General features: G+C 39.7%; 2 protein-coding genes across 2 annotated transcripts in view; both read right to left on the bottom strand.

The window, feature by feature from the left end:
* The window catches only part of numbl (NUMB like endocytic adaptor protein), a 66,039-nt gene extending 60,089 nt beyond the window's left edge, over nucleotides 1–5,950 (bottom strand). The window contains exon 1 of the mRNA XM_028045826.1: nucleotides 5,557–5,950. The gene's annotated coding sequence lies outside the window, so the exon portion shown is untranslated. The remainder of the gene's footprint in view (nucleotides 1–5,556) is intronic.
* Nucleotides 5,951–9,501: 3,551 nt separating this feature from the next.
* Nucleotides 9,502–18,787, bottom strand: coq8b (coenzyme Q8B). The gene is made up of 16 exons (XM_027999695.1): nucleotides 18,641–18,787; nucleotides 17,919–18,100; nucleotides 17,660–17,810; nucleotides 16,262–16,449; nucleotides 15,878–15,944; nucleotides 15,282–15,356; nucleotides 14,887–15,006; nucleotides 14,718–14,803; nucleotides 14,492–14,632; nucleotides 14,334–14,415; nucleotides 13,291–13,384; nucleotides 13,003–13,144; nucleotides 12,395–12,502; nucleotides 12,225–12,290; nucleotides 11,951–12,037; nucleotides 9,502–11,041 (listed from the first exon to the last, which is right to left on the bottom strand). Coding segments are annotated over exons 1-16 (1,896 nt in total). The 5' UTR covers nucleotides 18,642–18,787; the 3' UTR covers nucleotides 9,502–10,735.
* Nucleotides 18,788–20,536: the final 1,749 nt, after the last annotated feature.

Below are 20,536 nucleotides of genomic sequence, written 5' to 3'. Positions count from 1 at the left end.
ATGAACATAGCTCTTCCCACATTGCTATTTCACCCCTTCCTGCCTTCATTTTGTACCTATAAGCAGACAATTTTATAAACGCGTACAACAGGAAGACATCCGTTGCTCCATAGGGGCAGTAATTGCTTTCTTATGCATTTTAGTTTTACCGGTAAGAAGAGGTCCTTCACCATAGTCCTGAAACTGTGTTTCCATTTTGTCAGTTAGACAGGCTACAACAGGTCATGATGAAATAAATAAATAAATAAATACACACAGAAAGCAGAAAAATGCAACCAATTTCCACTTTCCTTGTTATATCTAGTGAAGCAAAGAGAGAAACTGCTGATCGCCTAAGTAAAATGCGTTGCAAATACACCCTCACACATCCAGCCCCCCCCCCCCACCCTGCTCCCTGCACACATACACGCTCTGTCACACGAAGCCAACACAAATTGTTGCCTTCACACATGACTGTTCACCAGACAGCCATTCAAGTTCATCGCTTCAATCATTTTCCAGTCTGAAATGGGGGCCCGTAAGGCTTTATGTGCAGAAGTAGGACTCTAAAGCAAAACAACGCATTTGTCTTCATACTGGGACCATACCAGTAATGTGTGCACTAATGGAAGTTTATGGGAGCAAAGAGTGGTTGCATTTAACTGGCCTGCAAAAATCAGATATCTCTACTCAGCACATACTGGAGGCACTCAGGCAGTAGAGTGTGTGAAAATGTGTGTGAGTGTGTTTGACTAAGAGGGAATTAGAATGGAGGACAGATCTAAAAACCAAGAAAATATGCATCACCAGGGTCAGAAGTTCTGTGCAGAAGAACGACAAAGAAGAGAGGCTCTGTTTGGTGGTTTACATGTTTCTGTCTTTCAGTTCATTTTTCCCTCCTTTTTCTTGTGTTCTATTTTCTCTGGTCTTTTCTAGCTGGTATGCAATTATCACAGTGTAGTAAACTTGAGTAAAAATACAAAATTTTCACTCTATTGAGGCAAAAATATGAAACAAAAATATATGATTTTTTTTGTTTTGTTTTATTATAAGCAGGTATTCCTATTAGGAACAATTTTAATGCTGTTATTTATAACATTTATTAATTGTTCACTTGATTTTGTTATCTGGTGTTAGCTGGTTAGGCTAACTGCTCAGGTAAAGCCTGTCGTTTGCTAGTTAGCAGACATGCTGCTCATAGCTTATGTGTTGGTACACTGACCGACCGGGAATATTTCAAAACAGCTGAATTTCTCTTTCTTGTCAGTGAGGGAAAGAAAGACTGAACTGGCACTGTGCAGCACATGTGGGGAAGAGGCATCATAGCATATTCAAAAATTTACTCCTGTACTTCCTCTGGCATCTTATTATGTTGACCGTAAACAATCCAAATACTATTGGAAATCTATGTTTTTTATTTAACCTCGGCATACCTTGATATTGATAACCGATACCCATATCAATTCGTCTTCAACTCCGCACCTCCTCTTCCTCAACTCATCTCTTTCCATACAGCTGAACCTCTTTTATGGAATTTTCATCTACTTAATAGTTTTGATAAGTCTCTACTGGCAGAATTGTGCATCCAGCTTTAGGCTTTGAGCGTTCTTTTATTATGATTTAACAACCACACATCTACTGGGTAATTCTCAGTGGATTAGAAGACCAAACTACTTTTAATAACTCACTTAATTTATTTATTTCCATTAATATGGATGAAACTTCTAGATTTAACAGTATTTTTGCTTTTGGGGCTTATGTATGGGGCTGCAAGATGGTGCAGTTTGTAGCACAAAAGTCCTGGGTTCAAATCCCAAACTGGGGTCTTTCTGCATGGAGATTTCATGTTCTACTCTTTGATGCGTGACTTCTCTCAAAGTCTAAAAAATATTACTATTAGGTTAACTGGTTTCTCTAAATTGGCCTTAGATATCAGTGTGTGTGCCTTAATGATTGTGTGTATCTGTGATGACAGGGCGACCGCTGGACAAAAGCACCGGCTCTCCTGCGACCCTTTAAGGACAAGCGGGTATGGAAAATTGATGGTTTATTATTATCTATATTTTCTAAGAAACTGAATTTTAGTGTTTCATTATATGCTAGCTATAATGTTTGAAATTACGAGATATAAAAGTTGGTAACTGAAGGAATCATCAGTGGGTAATGAATCTATAGAATTGCACTTAAATTACAGAAATAAATTTCTGCTAAAATTCTAATTGACTGAGATGTGCCTTTAAAGATGAATCCTGCACAGAGCCCAGTGGTAACAGCAAGCTGTAAATCCTCAAAAACAAGATCAGTCACTGTGAATCACTGCCATTATTTAGAAAAATAGCTCAGGGCCGACATATCTTATAGTTTCTGTCATATTTTTTTATGCCTGCAGTTCTTCACCTTCAAGTATCCACAGTACAAGCTTTAAAGAACCCAGTAGTTTCAAAAACATTGCAAACTAGTCATAAAGCAGTAAAGCACTGTCTGCAAACTGGGAAAGAACTTGACCTCCGGTTTATTATAAGACTCCAGAGGTCGGTGTTTGTAATCCACAGAAAAGCAGTATGGAGACGGTAGCAGCAGCCAGGGCTGGAAACGGAGCTGACTGTTTAGTAGACCCACCCTGCCCAACATTGAGGGGGGGGGACTCTCTTTCCACCAGACGGCTCCTTGATTGGTCAGCTGGGTGACCTTTGATCCTCGTTGTATTGTGGTTTCAGCATTACTGACCCTCCCCCTAGTGTGTATGTGTGTGTGTGTGCAATGAACGACTGTCAAGTCCTAATGTAGCAATCAGAGCAGTGGTAGAAGGGAAATGGTCTGAGGGGAAATGGAGAGTGTGTAGAGCTGACTATGTGCGGTGCTCTTGTGTGTGTGAATGTGGGCGGTGTAATTATATTTTGCTTTTGATGACTGAGTTTCAGTAGTGATTACTTGCATAGCTGCTAATTTATGTCTCTCATCATCTACCTGCATCTCCTGGTCTCCAGCTGACCAGATATAGACTCCAACTCTGGATCCGAAGTCTGAGTGTCAGAAAACAAAGACAGTGTCTCCCTCACAGTGTTGGTTCCACCAGAATCACGTAACCTGTGACTCGGGCTATGAGTTTGCAAAACCAGTTAACCCTTCGAAGAGTAGAGACCAAAGATGGCAATGGAGAGACTCAATATGGCTGCAGTTTGTGGCAACATTCTCCTGCAAAACTAAGTTAAATGTCGATATCAAATCTAAACATTGAGAAGGAGTTGAGTTCGACTGAGAAAATCATCTGATAATGAAGGTTTTAATCAAAAATTGTTACATTAAAATGAGCGTCACATATCCTCCAAATTTAGATCTATAAGTGGTTTCTCTAAGTTGCCTTACATTTCATGTCTGAATCTACCAGTGATAAGTTTCACAAATCAGTGACAATGCTCACCGGGGAGCTTTCCTTCTTCCCTGAAGTTATTAGTTTTTCAGATCTGCAGGATGTTTACCAACCAATCTGTAAATCTACACCTGTCATGGAGATTTTCCATCCTACTGTGAAAACTGATGATCAAAACTTTTCTATTACAAATCTACTCACAGTTGACTCTTGTGTGAATATATAACTCCAATAATTCACCTATTTGCAGACATTTTTTTGTTTAATGTACCTTCAAATTATTTGTAGAAAAGCCACCCATTTCCCGATTTTTTTTTGTTGTAGAGAATATCTCATTTTTGAAAGACGCTGCCACTTGGGACGATGGAATACCTAGGTAGAATGCTGCAAGACATGCCGTTGACTAGTGTTTGTGAAGCAGCTTTTAGCTATCAATATTTAGCCACTGAGAAAACTTAATGGAAATTCAGTTTCTCAATACATGGGTACAACATGGTTTGTTTAAATGTAAGAAATGGATGCAAGTACAGCAGTGAAAACAGGGAAAAGAGCTGGAAGTAAGACTCGAACAAACACAAAGGTGTTAGATCCTACTGTGGAAAACATCTTGTCTTCCCTCCATTCAAACCCTTGAATGAACACAAGTTTAGATTCCTATCAAGCACTGCATGATACTGTACAGCAGGTGTATCCTACCCAAACATTTCACCAAATCCAACTTCTTTCAGTCCAATAAATCTGAGATTTTCCAGATATGTTCAGTTATGGATGCATGTAAGAAATCAGCTGCAGTTACAAACTTCTCTTCTACACGTCTTGCAAGAAACAGCAACCCCTCCCTTGTAATGAATGGAAATGAGTTAAACCAGTCAAGTATCTTTTTCAATCCTCAATAAACAGCCCAGAGCATAGCCATATTATGTCTTTAGTTGTGCATGTTTTTCTTGGCACTGCTCCAGAGAAATGTCAGTAATGATACTTTGCCTTTGGGCAGCTGTTGAGAAAATCGAGGTGCACTACCCAGACATTCAAGTACTCAGACCGAAAAAATAAATAAATAAATGGACGCAAACAAGAACTTGATCTCATTTAAGACTGAGCTTATCCTCCTGCCAAAACCTTTCTCTTACTCAGAGCTTGAGAACAAACAAACACACGCTGAACTTTCTGTCTTCCATCCCAACGTGAGGCCAGAGATCAACTAAAAACCTTCCATCTAATTCAAGTAGTCAAACCCTGAGAGGCTGGGACCCCTTCTCTGTTAATACACCTCAGGTGACTCTGACCTCGCTCTGAGCCCCTCAGTCAGAAGAACAGACCACCCCCGTTTAGCGGCATGACTAGCTGTCTGAGGAATGCCTTGTCATGGAACAGATGGAGACCCTCAGACAATGAAGCTGCATGCGTTTACAACGCCCTGTATAGCAAGGCATGTGCCAATTGTCTAAGCGTGTGCATGTCTATGTGTGTGTGTGTGGGGGGTGCATTCTCAAAGCATACCCCCCAAATTCAGGAAATCATACTGGAGGTGGGTTCGAGGCCACATCAAAAAATCAGCACTGAATAGGATTCACTTAGGCCAAAACAGCATGATGTTTTAAGGAGAAATCATGGAGAGAGCTGTAGCTTGCTGATGATATTTCAATCCCAAAGTGCCTCCTTGCATTTACTAGAAAAGAAAGCCACACACACTTAACAGCTAAATCGATATTTAATGATGTCATCCTCGCGACAACAATGACGCAATAAAACCCAGAATCACGGCAGGACTGCTGGAGCAGGGTTCATTAATGAAACCGTGTATTTCTATAACAGCGCTGTAAAGTTGCAGCGTTTGACGGTCCATCCTTTGCAGGCTGCTGCTGCTTTAGGATGTCCAAAGCCTGCCGGTAGCTGTGCGTAAGGGCAGATCAGAGTCTCTTCAGGACGCAGGTTTGCTCCCTGGTTGTGAATGAGGGCTGTATACGATTATAGCAGAGACTGAAGCGGCCGCATTTCATTCATTTTACACCATATGAGCCATATGGAGAGATGCGAGTCGCGTTGCAGCACTGTCTGAAATGCATAATGACCTCTACACTCAATAACTCAACAACACGCTGCTAGAAATCTTGTTTGCATCGTTATTTCTTGATTGTAAAGACATCAGCGGGTTTTAACACTGGAAATATCAGGGATGAGTGCCAGACTGAATCCCATGAACTCACCCAAGAGATCGGCGGATGATCGGCTCCCCTCTGCTCCTCCTCTAAGTAAATCCAGGACCCCGGACGGTAAAATACTAATTCAGTCGAGGAATCTGGGATAGGGAATTTCGCGAAATCGTTTTTCATCCACACTAGGAAAGCGACGTGTGGAAGCGACTTGAAGCCACAAACCGACCTGATCGATGCAAGCACTCCTTAGAATAATAATAATAATAATAATAGTAATGATTTTTTTTTAAAAAAGGGTTCAAATCAGCGATTCTCTCCAACTCATGCAACCAAAGCGAAATTATTAGAAGAAATAAACCAGAATGTGTGTTTTCGGAGGATATTCTTTGGGAATTTGGTGCGGCTGTAGTAATCTCGGATGCTTTGGTTGTTGACTGTGCACTTACTGGGCCGCTTCCCCCGGCTCCACCCGCTAACCCAACCTTCCCAGTGCGCCCATTGGCACAGGCAACCGGACATGCAAATCCAAGCTTCCCATTGATGTTTTCCAAAAAAAAAAAAAAAAGAAGAAAAAGAAAGAAAGAAGGGGAATGGGCTCGCTTTCAGCTTCTCTACTGCGCCTTCGTGTGGCGTAATAGGTCTTACTGCAGGAAAATTTACCTTCCTCCAAAAAAATGCTGTTTTAAAGTGTACAAGGGTCCCAAATAGAGTGCTTAATATGCTGTTGATTATAATATATTTTATGTTATGGACTAAGGAAAAGTAAAATCTAAGAAAATAATGTACCTTTTTAACACAATTTTTAAAACAAAAATCTGATGGTGTGCATGCACACAGATTCAGCTCCAATTACTGACAGACCCAAACAAACCTAGTGCAACCAATTGCCTTTAAAAGTCACCAAATTAAAGAAAAAAACTACCCCTGTGTGTAATTTAATCTAAGCATATAATTGGAGCAACCGTGTGAAGGCCTCAGAGGTTTGATAGAGAACATTTGTCCAACAACAGGATCTTGAAGACCAAGAAACAGAGCAGACAGGTCAGGTATAAAGGTGTGGAGATGCAAAAAATAGAATTAGGTTATAAAACACATCACTTTTTGGAGCATTGCTCAATGCAACATCTAAAAATGGAAAGATGGAATAACAGAAATTCCTACAGTGACGGACATCCAGAAAGCAAGTTTTTTATTTTTTTTATTTTACAAAAAAATATAAGAAATGACATGTCCTATGGTTTTTAGACCTCTGCAAGAAGACCTAGATCAAAGATAGGAACAAGCCAGACAGAGGATACAGCACACAAGTGAGAGAAGATGCTTTGGTTAGGCCTACCTGGCGTAGTCCATAGAAAATGTTACCTTTCAGTTTCCAATCTGAATTTTTCTCATTCCCCAATGACCTTCTTTGCACAATGTCAATGTTCATTAATACATTGGTTTTTAGTAGAGCTGACTTCACAGCGGTCAAGTTAAAGCACCAATAAAAAGCTCAGAGACAAAATTAAACAAAAAAGAGCTGTTTCTGCTCCAATGAACTGTGACCAGCTGCCTCTCACACGCAAAGGAACGCTCCAACTTTCCACTGAAGAAAATTACACGAAAAGAAAGTGCTTTTTCTTCTCCCTCCTCAACATGTGCTGCACTCATTAACTGTGGCTGATTCCCAGAGCTTGAAAAAATAAACCTGTGATTTTGTTGCTGTGTAAGAGCCTGACATGACACACTGTCCGAACAGCTCAGCAGATGTTACCTCAGTGGAGCGAGGCCTCCAGCTAGCACTAATAAGATGCAGTTAAAGAATGCATAAACTGAAAAAAAACAAAATGTTACAGTTGAATCAATAAACTTTCAGACATTTAAGCTGGATGGATTTGAATCAATATGTCTACACCGTGTTCCAAATTATTATGCAAATTGGATTCAAGTGTCATAAAGATGACATTTTTGTTGTGCTATTAAATTTATAGATGGTATTGTGTGTCAGGGCTCTTTAAATCACAATAATTAATTTCAGAGAGCTGGGTTGATTAGTTTGTCTGGTGAGCTCAATTAAAGGAAATCTTCTTAAGAAGGATGTTCCACATTATTAAGCAGGCCACAGGTTTCAAGCAATATGGGAAAAAGAAAGAATCTCTCTGCTGAAGAAAATCATCAGACAGTGTAGTGCTGTATGACAAGGTATGAAAACATTAGATATTTAACAAAAACTGAAGCATTATTGTACTGTGAAGAGATTTGTGGCTGATTCAGAACAAAGATGGCTTTGTACAGATAAAGGCATAATGAGGAAGGTTTCTGTTAGACAAATTCATCGGATTAAGAGAGCAGCTGTTAAAATGCCCTTACAAAGCAGCAAACAGTTATTTGAAGCTGCTGGAGCCTCTGGAACCTCAAGGTGGAGGATCCTCCAGAGGCTTGCAATGCATGAACCTACTATTCAGCCACCGCTAACCAGAGCTCACAAGTAGAAACGGTCGCAGTGGGCCCAGCTGTACATGAAGATTAATTTTCAAACAGACTTGTTCACTGATGACTGCTGCGCAACCGTGGATGGTCCAGATGGACGCAGTAGTGGATTGGTGGTGGACGGCCACCATGTCCCAACACGGCTGTGACGTCAGCAAGGAGCCGTTTTTTGGGCCGAAATCATGGGGAGAGAATCATTGGTCGGCCCCTTCAGAGTCCCTGAAAGTGTGACAATGACCTCAGCAAAGTATAGACTTTCTGACTGATCACTTTATTTCATGGTTTAAAAAAAATATTCTGACATCCTGCAAAGATATTCAAGCAGAAACTATCCACAAACTTACAAGTTCAATGGATGCAAGAATTGTGCAGGTGATATCAAAGAAGGGGCCCTATGTTACCATGCAACTCAGTCTGTTAAGATGTTTTTGATTGAAATAGCTTTTGATTTTAGTACATCTGACCACTTAATGCTGCACATTCAAAGAATGACTGTTTGCAATTCTTTATAATCCATAAAATGTTTAGAAAATCTGCTGTGCATAATAATTTGGAACAATGCATTTTGAGGTTTTTATTTTTGAAAAAAATACTGTTCTCATAGGGAGCTTTGTTCAGTAAAATTTGATTTATACTGTAATAGTTCATGACTTGAAAATTATACTGACCATCATTTGCATTGACCATTTAAGAAAATCTGAAAAAATATCACTTGCATAATAATTTGCAACACGGTGTATGTGGAAACATTGTAAATTTAATGGTTAAAAGATAATTCATGAAATCCAACTAATCTGTCAAATTAACTGATTTGACAACATTTAAATGCTAATTATGAAGAATATTTGTTTTGTCCTCAGGGTTGGACAGTAGTTCAGTGTAATGCTGCTGCCTTGCAGCAAGAAGCTCCTGGGTTTGAATCCACGTCTGAAATGTTTCTGCACAGAGTTTGGAAGTTTTCCCTGTAAACAGACTGGTTCTTTCTGGGTCCTCCTGCTTCCTCTCAAAGTCCAAAAACATGATTCGGATAATTGATCTTTCTGTATCCCCCTTCCTCCCTAGATATGTACAAGTGAGACAGCCTACAAACCTGACTCAGTTATACCAGTTCTATCATGAGAAATGGGCCAGAAGTTCTGCAAGCTATAATGAGAAGCTTGTGAAAGAAAACCCAAAATGTTTGACCTAAGTCAAATGATACCAAAAATTGTAGTAATGCATTTAAACCTTTACATTTGAAGACATTAACAAATACATTTCTGACCTATTCTTTTATTATTGTGGCAGTTAGCAAATACAAATATATGACTGACAATCATGACTAACAAGAGAGTTTTGGTCTGATTTAACTTCAGACAGAAGAAAAAAGGTGTCTTTTCATTCAGTGTAAACTTCTGGTTTGAACTGTAAGCAGTTTCCCTGACATCAGACAGCTAAGATGTCTGATTCTTTTGCAATAGCTGCCTCACAGTGCTGAAACTTCGCTTGCTAGTATGTTGGACTTTAGCATCAGCATTGATTTTTTTGTTTTTTGGCATGTCTAGACTGGATGGGTTGTTACTGACATCTGGTGATAATTTTCTCTCGATTGCACTTAAAATATATTTAGCACTTTTCTGATGAGTTCAATCCTTATTTTACCCACAGCTTACATATGTAGTACATAATACCTAACTAGCGCAAGATTCCTCCCAGATCTAAGGTCTGGTTTCCAATACAAATCAAACACATCAATAACATGCTCAAGTCCTCCTTTTTTAATAGTTTCTAATGGCCTGGTTGGACAGTAAAGTGGCAAAATCACCTTGGGGGAGGGGTTGTGGAGTTAGCTTCCCTGAATATAGACCCATCAATGCCTCCATTATCTCAAGGCTTAAGTATCTAAGCCTGTAATTATGCTTGCATGTCGATGCAAGACAATTGCAGGAAACCGTGAGGTCAAATATGGCCTCCAGTTAGTGACGTTTCCACAGATGGGTTCTTAAAGCTGAAATGGAAAGATCAATCTGTGATCAAGAAAAACCTCGACTTTCGGCCGTTTAAGGTCAACAACAAAAAAAGGCAACCCTTAAATAGACGCCTCAATAAGTCTTGCATTTTAGTTATACAAAAAGAAAGCACACAAGGAAATAACGTATTTTCCAGACACAATGTTGCTAATGTGTTTAAAATAAGCACATTGGAGTTTTATGGCAAGTAGACTTTATAATGAAAGACCATTATTCTGCAGGGTTCCATTAGGCCGTCTAATTCCTCTGATAATCTGCTCATCCAGTCTGGCGGGCATCACATTTAGGTGAAAGCTTTGTTCACAGACTCATTCTCCAACAAAGGAAAGCCTTTGGCAGCATCAGATATCCTCTGCAGGGACTTTTATTTGGAGGGCAGACATTTTCTTTTCAGGAATATGACTGGCCTTGCTGTCAAGAGATTTTAAGTTGGATTCTTTTTGTTTTAAATCATGGCAAACACTTGAGAAGATGTGTTTGTTGTGTTAAATAAAATTAAAAACTGTTTCCCTAGTAAAATGAATAATTTGCTTAATTTTTTTTTACAGTAATTCAAAAGACTATTATGACATTTTTACATTATTATCTATATAGGAGCTCAGTTGCGCCTCAGATGGCTCATGTTGCATCTTCACAATGCTGAAGATCCAGATGACAGAGTCCAGTCCAGAGTCTCCACTTCAGGCTAATTCTTTTAGTACAGCAATCCCTGCTTATTTAGGGCAGGAACAATTGTCCCTCCCTCAGCTTGTCTAGGCGCTGGCTGGTGCCATCCTCTCAGCCTGCCTCCTCTGCATGTAGGCGTTGTACACGTCCAGGAACATGTCCCTGCAGGGTATGTTGGCTTTCAGTTTGGAGCAGATCAGGAAGGAGCCGGCCATTTTGCGGTGGAGAGAGTAAGTCTCCTCGGGGGGAGGAGTGAGGCGATGGCGCAGCATGATGGGGACGAGGTTCTGGATGCGCTGCGTGGTGCTCTGTGTGCTGAAGTCGAAGGGCTCGGTGGACGCAAAGGCTTCGCCGAGGATCATCACGGCCTCAACGTGGGCATCCTTAAAGGCCTGATGGCAAATAAGAACCCACGTTAAAGTTGTCTCTTCTTCATTCCCTGATATATGGTACCTTGCAAAAGCTTTAAAGCCTGTTGAACTTTTTCACAAACCTCAATGCAATTTACTAAATTTTAAGTGCAAGACCAACAACAAAAAAGGACATCTTGAAGTGAGGTGCAAGCACAGCCGCAAGTCTTTTGCACTGATTCTACGTTTTTGTAGTTCTGAAGAAAATCTTTGCAAGTTAGTTTAACCTGTCAGAAGGAATTGACAGCATGTGTGAACACCAGTTTTCAAGTTTGCCACAAATCCTTAAGATCTCTGTTTACTTTGCCTTAAACTGAACTCTAGTCTGTTTGCCTAGAAAGTTTGGTTCATTTGAGGAGGTGTGAATGTGTAATCTTACTCTGATGTGGACCAAAAACAGTGAACTTTGGTCTGTTTACAAACCTAGGTCTTGGTGTGGTTGAAGTGAACTCTGGTGCGGTTTGAATGTATATGTGAATGCTAAGTGGACCGGATATCATTCCAAAAGCAGGAACCAGACTACAGTGCATGCATTCTGGGTAAATACAACCAAATACAAAAGTGTGAGTCTAGAGAAAAAATGGATTGTTTTTCTGTTGTTGTTTTTTACCAGCGACAAAAGAGAAGTCCTACAACAGCTAAAATCTGATACCACTTCATTTTTGTAGTGGTATATTTCCACCACAGCGGGTTTAATATTGAGTTCAATTTTGGTCTAAACTGTTCTGATCAGTAACATATTGGTGAAGGCAGTTGGAAAAGAGGATGGGAGGTAGGAAATGACATCAAGGACAGAAAGGAAATAACAACGGGCAGATTAGGCAGAAGGAAACACTACATCAAAAATAAATGAGCAAAGCAGAAGCAGCAGATTTAATTTAAATAGCCCACCTTGGTCTCAAAGCCTGTTAGGAACTTCAGGTCTTTGGATTTGGACAGGACGGTGTCCCGATCACCAACAGAAGCTGCATAAACCACCTGGACACATGACGTAAGAGCCCAGACAAAACCATCATGTAGCTGCAGAAACTGCATTAGTGCCATTAGCAGTTGCAAAATGTCTACATGGATGAGTTTCCTTGGTAGTCAGATCCTCAGTGTTCAATTATTCAGAGAAAATCTTCCTTCATAAATCATGTATTGAGATTCACAACAGTCAGCACACCTGGATGTAGTCATCTGTGAAAGTTTCTGGGTAGCCTCTGCAAGCTCCAAAGTCTAAGAGGACAACCTGCAGACAAGGATCAGGGTTAGGATTCGTGCTGCATATCAGAGGAAGACGAGTTTAAAAGGTTCCATTGTGTTAAACGCGTTCTCCAAATGTAGATTCCTCACCTTGTTGGTTTCAGAGTTGTAAAAGAAGTTGGCCCAGTTTGGATCAGTCTGCATGAACCTGAACTCAAACAGCTCCCTCAGACATAAGTGCAGGATGTTGTAACAGATCTGCAAAGGAAACAAGACAATGATTTTATTCCTATATGCATCTGATGGTCATGTCATAAAGCTTTGCAACAAAGTGGATCACCCTTGGAAAAAAAAATGTATTTATATAAACAAAACAACAGTATTTAGCTTTTGTTTTTCTTAAACCCTGTGCCAAGTTTTACTGAAGAAACAAACCAAACATTACTCACTGCTTTTCTAACCACCAGCAAAGTTTGTAATGTCAATTTAAAACATGGATCATATTCATAAAGTGTAGAGGTTTTGATTCCAGAGCTTTCATGTGTGTGTGGATAATGAAGGTCTTTGCTTTCCACTTATGCGCGGTTACCTTAGTGATCAGATGACAAGATATTCAGATTACTTTTGTTTATATGCAAGATGCAGATATAGAGACGCTTGTGATCACTGCACCCTTGCAAAAACAATTTTTGCAAATAAATATACAAATTCTCAACTCTAACACCTAAAATACATGTGTTTCTTGAGTAAAACTGTACCTGGTTCCTTGTTTCTTGATCCAGGTCAATGCAGCGATCCAGAGGAACTCCTTGTACCAGCTCCATGGATATCACCCTGCGTGAGGACAACTCATCGATTACCTCTGGGACCTGGAAATATGGGTCACCCTCCAGCAGTGACCTGCAGGCCAGACGTGTGTTGTCCAATAACAGGAAAAAAAAATAATAATAAAAAAATTTAACCGGTAGCAAAAAGTGGTTTTAATTTGACATGATGCAAGTCAGTGCACTGACAAACTGCCTTGTGGCTAAGACTAATAAAGTTACCTGAACTTCTTGGCGCTCTCTGCTTCCCTCTTATAGTTGCACTCCCACCCCAGCTCCCTCTGGAGAACCTCCAAGCTGCTGTCAGCAAACAGACCTGTGGACAAATGGAGCAAAACTCAGCATGTAAAAACAACCAAAGCATAACCGTTAACTTCATTGTTGAACGTGGCGTTTCAGATGATGTGCGTGGGAAAAAACAAGGAGTTGACTCAGTAAGACTTTGTGCGGAAGATTTTGTCTTTGACCTTCATCGACACCTGATGCCACAATAATGCTTCAGGATAGACAACATTTCTAAAAGAAACTTGTATATTATTAATTAAAGCATAAATAGCCACCTGGAAAATGATCCTAACATTTGGTTTCCTGCATCTCCTGCAGTTTGATTCCTTCCATTTGCATTTTTTGGTTCTATTTAACAAAAATGTTAAAGTAGATAAAACCCAAAAGAACAATAGATAGTGTGGAACTAGACTGCTGGTACAACTATAGCACCACCTCATGGTCAATTGCAGTGATGACACTGAATGAAAGAAAAAGATTAAAATTGAAATAATAATGTTTCATGTAATCAGCTAAATTAAACTAGCTAATATAACTTCTGGACATAAAACTAAACAGCATTAACTCAAGTTTACATCACATCCTCTGGTACACTTGAAGTATCGTTACAGGTAAAAAAATAAATAAATAAAATGCAACCATTTTAAAATTCCTTTGCACTTGGTTACTGTATTAGTTTTGAATTTCCCTTTAGTTGATCAAATAAAGCCAACAGAAGGAAGCTGCTCTATGAAGCTTTACTTCACATAATGTGATGCTCTGTGTTCTTACACAGCGTGCTGCTCACCACTCTGAATCTGCAGCTTTAGTCTCGTTATTGATATTTCTGGTGCAAGAAGGAACTTTTTTTTTGGTTCTTCTCATACATACTTCGCAAACCGATAACATTTTAAGTATTTTTTTTGATGTTTATTCAGAAATGCTATGATAAGAAAATGCTGCAGTGATAGAGAGTGGTAAGATATTATTTACAGCATTACCTTCTGGCAGAACCACACTCATCTTCAGTACTGACATCAGGTTGTCTATGTCACTTTGGATGCTCTCTGCTACTCCAGGGTACTGGGATGGAAATGAGAATAAAAAGATTAAAAATAAGACAAACATTGAGGGAAAGATGGTATGAACTGTTTTATACCTGAATCTTCATGGCAATCTCTCTTCCATCCTTCAACACCCCATGATGCACCTGTCCGATAGAAGCCGCGGCAAACGGTTTATCCTCAAACGATGAGAGCTTCTCCCTCCATCCTGGCCCGAACTCCTCCTCCAGGACTTTCTACTCAGACAGAAACACACACTTTTCTGTGTTTCATTCGATTCAGTCAGTCACTTTGCATCTGTCACGGACAGATCGTGCTTACGGTCATCTGCCATGTGGGCATGAAGTCTGCGCTCTGTCGGACTCTCTCAAAGATCTTCTGCAGCTGAGGGTTGATGAAGGAGTTGTCTGAGAAAAAGGAAAACATGTCAAGGCTGGAAAACAACTCTGACTGTGAGCAGATTTTCACATGAAGCCGTGATAGTGAGTACCTTGTATGCTGAGCATCTGGCCTATTTTCAGAGCTGCTCCTCGAACCTTACACAGCGTGTTGACGATTCTTTCAGCGTTGGCCTCCGAGAGGAAGGGCGAGTCCATAAGGGCATTCATCTCTGGAAACACCACATAAAAACAGACAAACATGTTAGAAAATGCATACTGAGAACATGTCATACTCAATATTTACAGATTATTTCTAAAAAAAAATTTGAGCAAGCTGCGATTCCCACAGAGCTCAACTCCTAAACCTTTCAAAGGCTTGTTATACTGCTTGATCCAAAGCTAGCCCAACTTCTCAGAGTCCCAACAGCTTTCCATTAATCTGTTGAGTTTGTGAAATATCTCACTACAGCGAGAACACTAAACAGAGAAGTGAGAATGTCTTCACCTCCTTTTTGTTTCCCTCCTAGCGACTGCTTGGCCACCTCTGCGATGGCACCGATGCCCAGTCCAACAGCCAGACCTGCAGCAGACACACAGAAATATTTAATGCTGAGGTTACTGTCGGAAGAGTTCAAGCATTTTTCAAATGTTCTTTCTAAAATTCTGGCAATAAGGTTTGCTAGCATTTGGTTACCATTGCCAGCATTAGTAGCACTTTCGACTCTAAGAATATACAATATATAGCAATACACTGTACATACTTGCAAGTGACATGATTAATAATTTTAGTGTTACATTAAAATTGGTGGTTTTAATGTCACAAAATAGCAGAAGCATCAAGGAGTATGATTACATTTGGAAGACACTAAAGAAATCTGATGTTATTTACATTTTAAAGGGAATATATTATGTAATTTTGACTTCTGAGTTTTATGTCATAGCATTTGATTTATAGCATTTGGTTGTGCTATGAAATGGCGCTGTGCCTGGAAAAAATATAATACTGCCCTTGTTAACCAGAATTTTAACTTTGTAATGAATATTCAGTAAGAAAAAACAAATCTGTCTATGAGCCAAAACAGAACAACACGATATTCTCACCACCAAAATTAACGAGCCGGCTGATTCTTGTGGAGGGAACCTTCCTCTCCTTGGCTCGCTCACTCAGCTGAAGAAGGTGAAAAAAAAACTGTTATCACAAGTAATTCATAGCAGTGTGAGTAAAGGAAAAAATGTGACTGAGGAGGTTTAAGAAATACAAGCAGAGTTCTGACTTTGCTTGCATTTCATCTAATACAGCACCACTCTGCTCCAATTGACACATCAGTACTTCCACATTACAAATTAAATGTACTAAAACACCATGAGGTATTCATCTCCACACCTCATTTTAAATACAAACGAGCTCAGATCAAGATTTTTCTGTATACACAGTAAATATCGCATAATGTGCAGTGATATACAGTGGAGCCATTTCAAACCAACCTTCTGTCTGACTGGTTTTGCCTGGCCCTGTTTTGCCTCTCTGGCTTTCTTTATGTCCTCAGGTGTGAGCTTGGCCACTACCGTGTCGTGGACAGATCTGGTCTGGCAGTAGAAGTGCCGATGGCTGTGGACGGTGTGCAGGAAGCGAGAGTTTTGTCCTGGCCAGCCCGCTCCACCTGGAGCTGTGCCTGGATCAGAAAGAGTTCCAAGAATAAGAGGAAACAGGAATGTTCTACAACATAAAGACATGAAGGTGATAACTTCAATCACCCTGCTGGTTTAGACCTGCAGAGTAAACCTGTGTTTTGGATGTGTAGAACAGAGACTGAATGAAGGACACTGGTGCCATATTGACCAAGAAGGAATACTCTGAACTAAACATTGATGCTTGTTCTTCCGTAACATGACATTTAAAGGCTGATAGAGACGAGCAACAGAGAGTTTATGTTTATTGAGTATTTGATGTCAGCAATATGTTTCAAAACTTTTGCACCACAAAAACAAAGTTTGGGTAAAACATCAAGACAAAGACATCCTGGAAACATGAGCGTAAAACCACTGGAGAGGTAGAGTTTCAGCAAGAACGCCCACTACCAGTCTAAAGAAATAAGGTTTTGGTAATTAAATGCAAACATTACTCTTTGTAGAGCAGACAAAGCTAAAAATTTGTGCTGGGACTTGCTTAAACTTTTTGAATCGAGTTAATTACAGAACCAGTAATTCATCACATTTTAATTGAAAACTATATATTGACAACATAAGTAACATTTTCAATTCAAAAACCCTTTTTGTTCATGCCATTATTATTCAGCTTTCAAGTGTTTCAGGAATCCTTGATCATTCATGTAAAAATACTTCTTTAGAAATGTAGACTATCAAACCTGGCATTAGCACTGGGGACATCTGTGCTAGCTACAACCATTAAAATATATGTAAAAATTTACATAAGGTAAATTTTTATCAAACCATTGAAAAGTGTAAACTGGTCCATTCCTATTCTGAAGTGAGAAAATAACATTCAAAGAAATTTTGTTTAAAACCACAGCCAGTGGAAATAATAGTCAATGTATTCTGAAATATATCTAAAACATCGTGAGAGCTGTGAAAAGGAAAGTTGCCCTGTGATTTGTTGACTTCCAGAGTCAAATCTCCACTAAAGAGGAGAGGGTCAGTCAGTTTGTATTTAATGGATAACAGGGAGACGATTTATTTGGTACCCTGTTGTTCAGTTATAATAAAAACATAACTTTATCCGCTTTGAAAGATATTCAGACCAAGTTCAAAGATTTCTCGGTTTCTGCCTGAGTTTTCTCTGTTTCTTTTAAATATGAGGTTTAAATGGCTTCCAGGCATTTTTTTTTAGATTCCCTTGGTGCCGCAAGTTTGGGATGTTAATACCTGTGTGCATCCCTGAAGTCGGTCCTACTCCTTCTTGGCTTTGCTCTGCAGTTCCAGGGGGAAACTCGGATCCCACCCCCCATTTGGCTACTTCATCTGGGTCCATATTCTCCCAGCCTTCTGCATCCGGAAACACATCTTCCTTTATAGACTATGGTGCACACACACAAACATAACAGAAAGCATTTAGAAAAAGATAGGAGCAGTCGAGTGAAGCCTTTGCTGTGCCCCACAGTCACAGACAGCTTATTACACTCACCTCATTGGTGCTGCCCATAAAAGTGGCCAGCAGGCCTTCAGCCACATCCTGAGCAGCTTTGACTCCTGCACCCACAGATGAGTTGCAGGCCATTAATCTGAGCTGCTCTCCCTGGGTGGTGACTAAAGCAGAACCCACTTTACCAGCCCCACGCAGCACCTGCAGGACCTCTGACAGCATCACTTCAGACACACAGAAGGGAACAAATGAAACAGGGTGGCCTGAAATGGCCAAACAAATCAGCCGCAGTTCTCCAGCACGCTGAAACTACACAGGAAGGACAATAAAGTTGTGAATACATTTTCACAATACAATATAAAATAAATAAATTACTATATATAGTGTATATATTATACACTATATATATATAGTACAACGGTATTGTTATGAGTACAATATCTTATTCACAACAGCTTGAATTAGGATTATTGAATTTGGATGTTTAACCTTGGATTTGTCTGGGTAGAAAAGTTACCAGACATGCGCCAGAAACGAGTGTTATCTCATATCAGTGCGGGAAAAAAATATTCTCAAAATCATAGCAAGCATTTAGAAACATAACAACAAGCTCTGTGTTTAGCTCCTGGATGTACTCAAGTCAACATACGGAGTTGCAGCTGAAAGGTGCTAAAAACGACAAGCTAGCGACTGCAAACTTAAACCCACGGTTCTAAAGTCTGAAAGAACAAACCGGCCTGGGTTAAACCCTAGCCAGGACTTACTTTTATTGAATAAAATCGTCTTCCAGTGTTTGTTCAACGGTTGCCCTCTCAGTAGCTCTTTATGATCTGTTTTACAACGGCACACAACACCCGGAAGTTAAAGCTCAACAGATTGAACTAACGTCCAATGATAGATGTAGATGGGCGGGGTTTTGATTGCAAAACGACGGGAATGTTCTTCTGACCAACCGCGGCACTAAAGAGTGGATGACGAAACTGCAACTGGAATAAATTGACCAATCGTGTTTAACCAAAGGCGGGTCAAAGCGGGAAAAAACCTCCAATGAGGGTTAAGAGGTGTTCCCATGGAGGTGGGTTACTAAATACACGTGCTATGAGGTACAGTTACCAAACTTATGGTTATTTTTCTCAAGGTTCCTGTTGTAAGCATAACGTTTGCCATTCTTTGTTATTTGCAATGGTAGTAAAAAGGTTTTTAGACACTTTTTTGCAGTAAATTGAAAAGACTAGGTTTTTTGTGGGTTAGCATGTTAACAACTATCATGCCTACAGCTGTAGGAATATAAACATGTGTCACACTTAAACATCATGTCAAGTATAAGCTGCATTCCAATATTATTTCAAAACTGCAATTTCCTTGTAGAAAATGTATAGCATGGACTGTGAACATTAGAAATTGATGTCAGAGATGCTCTCCAGGGAAACTGACTGAGCTTGGGTAATATTGAAAAGAAAATGGACAAATGATTCAATGTTTAGATGCATACATCTCTAAATTACTTGCAGCTATACCTAGTTTTAAAAAAAGCATTGGCTCAGTGGGGCTGAAATGCACACCACACTTTTCAGAATGTATTTGTAAAACTATGTCGTTTGTCACGTTAAATCTCAATAAAATACATTGAGCTTGATAAAATATGACAAAATGTCAAAGAATCTGAATAGTTTTGCAAGGCATTGGAAATTGTAAAATTCTGTTTGCAGCATGGAATGGCATACAATGAAAGCACATAGTAAGGTGGTATGTGGCCCTCTGCTGGACAGACATTAAGACTTTGGATTCTGTCTGTACTGTTGAAAGACTGGACTTCAGCTTAAAGCAGGAGCTGGCGTCAAAATGTGTCGGGGGGAAATTTAGTGAAACATTAATGACGCTTGCTGCTTGTTTGATTGTTGTGGGACACAATGTGTGAAGAAGTGAAACAGGAGAAACTTGGCTCTACAATGTTAGGTTCAGTGCCAGTAGGAAATAAAGGAGACGCATCATGTTTCAACTCAGTGAAGGAACAGGTTGGAAAAGGCAAATGATAAAGAAAAAAATTCATATTACTTTTCAGAAAAACAAATACAGTGCATCTAAGTCAGGAACAGGATAAATCATTTAAAGCTTTTTCCACCTTTGACGTAGCACATACCCTGTTCAATTCAGCTGAAAAACAGATACGTTTGGGATGGGGTAATTTAAAATAAAAAAGGTGAAATATGGGCTATAATAAAGTGTAGGTAATAATCAATAATTGCAGTAAATTGAGGGCCAATAGTGAAGAAACAGGATGTTTTTATTTCAAAATTGATGAAGAAAGGGCATAAACTAATTAAGGAAAGTACCAGGAGGCCCAAGATCACAGCAACACTGAAGGAGCTGCAGGAATTTCTGCCCAATGGTGGCTGTGTTCAACATGACATCATTCTCCTGTATTCTTCAAATGTCTGAACTAAGCAGTAAAACATGCAGGACCGGCTAAAATCTCCCAGAACCTAGTGAGGTAATGCTATACAGTCTCATGTAGTCATAATTTAATTTTTTGCACCATAACTCTAAAAGGCTTTTCTTGGCAGAGTAGCAGCTGTACTGAGTATCACAAAAAATTACTGTGAAACATGGTAGTGGCAGCATCATGTAGTGACGTAGGTACATCAGAAGGAACATTATTT

This window comes from Xiphophorus couchianus, chromosome 18 (assembly GCF_001444195.1).
Source record: "Xiphophorus couchianus chromosome 18, X_couchianus-1.0, whole genome shotgun sequence".
NCBI classification, from domain to species: Eukaryota; Metazoa; Chordata; class Actinopteri; order Cyprinodontiformes; family Poeciliidae; genus Xiphophorus; species Xiphophorus couchianus.
The sequence above is the reverse complement of the archived record's forward strand: the minus strand, read 5'-3'. Positions and strand labels throughout refer to the sequence as shown.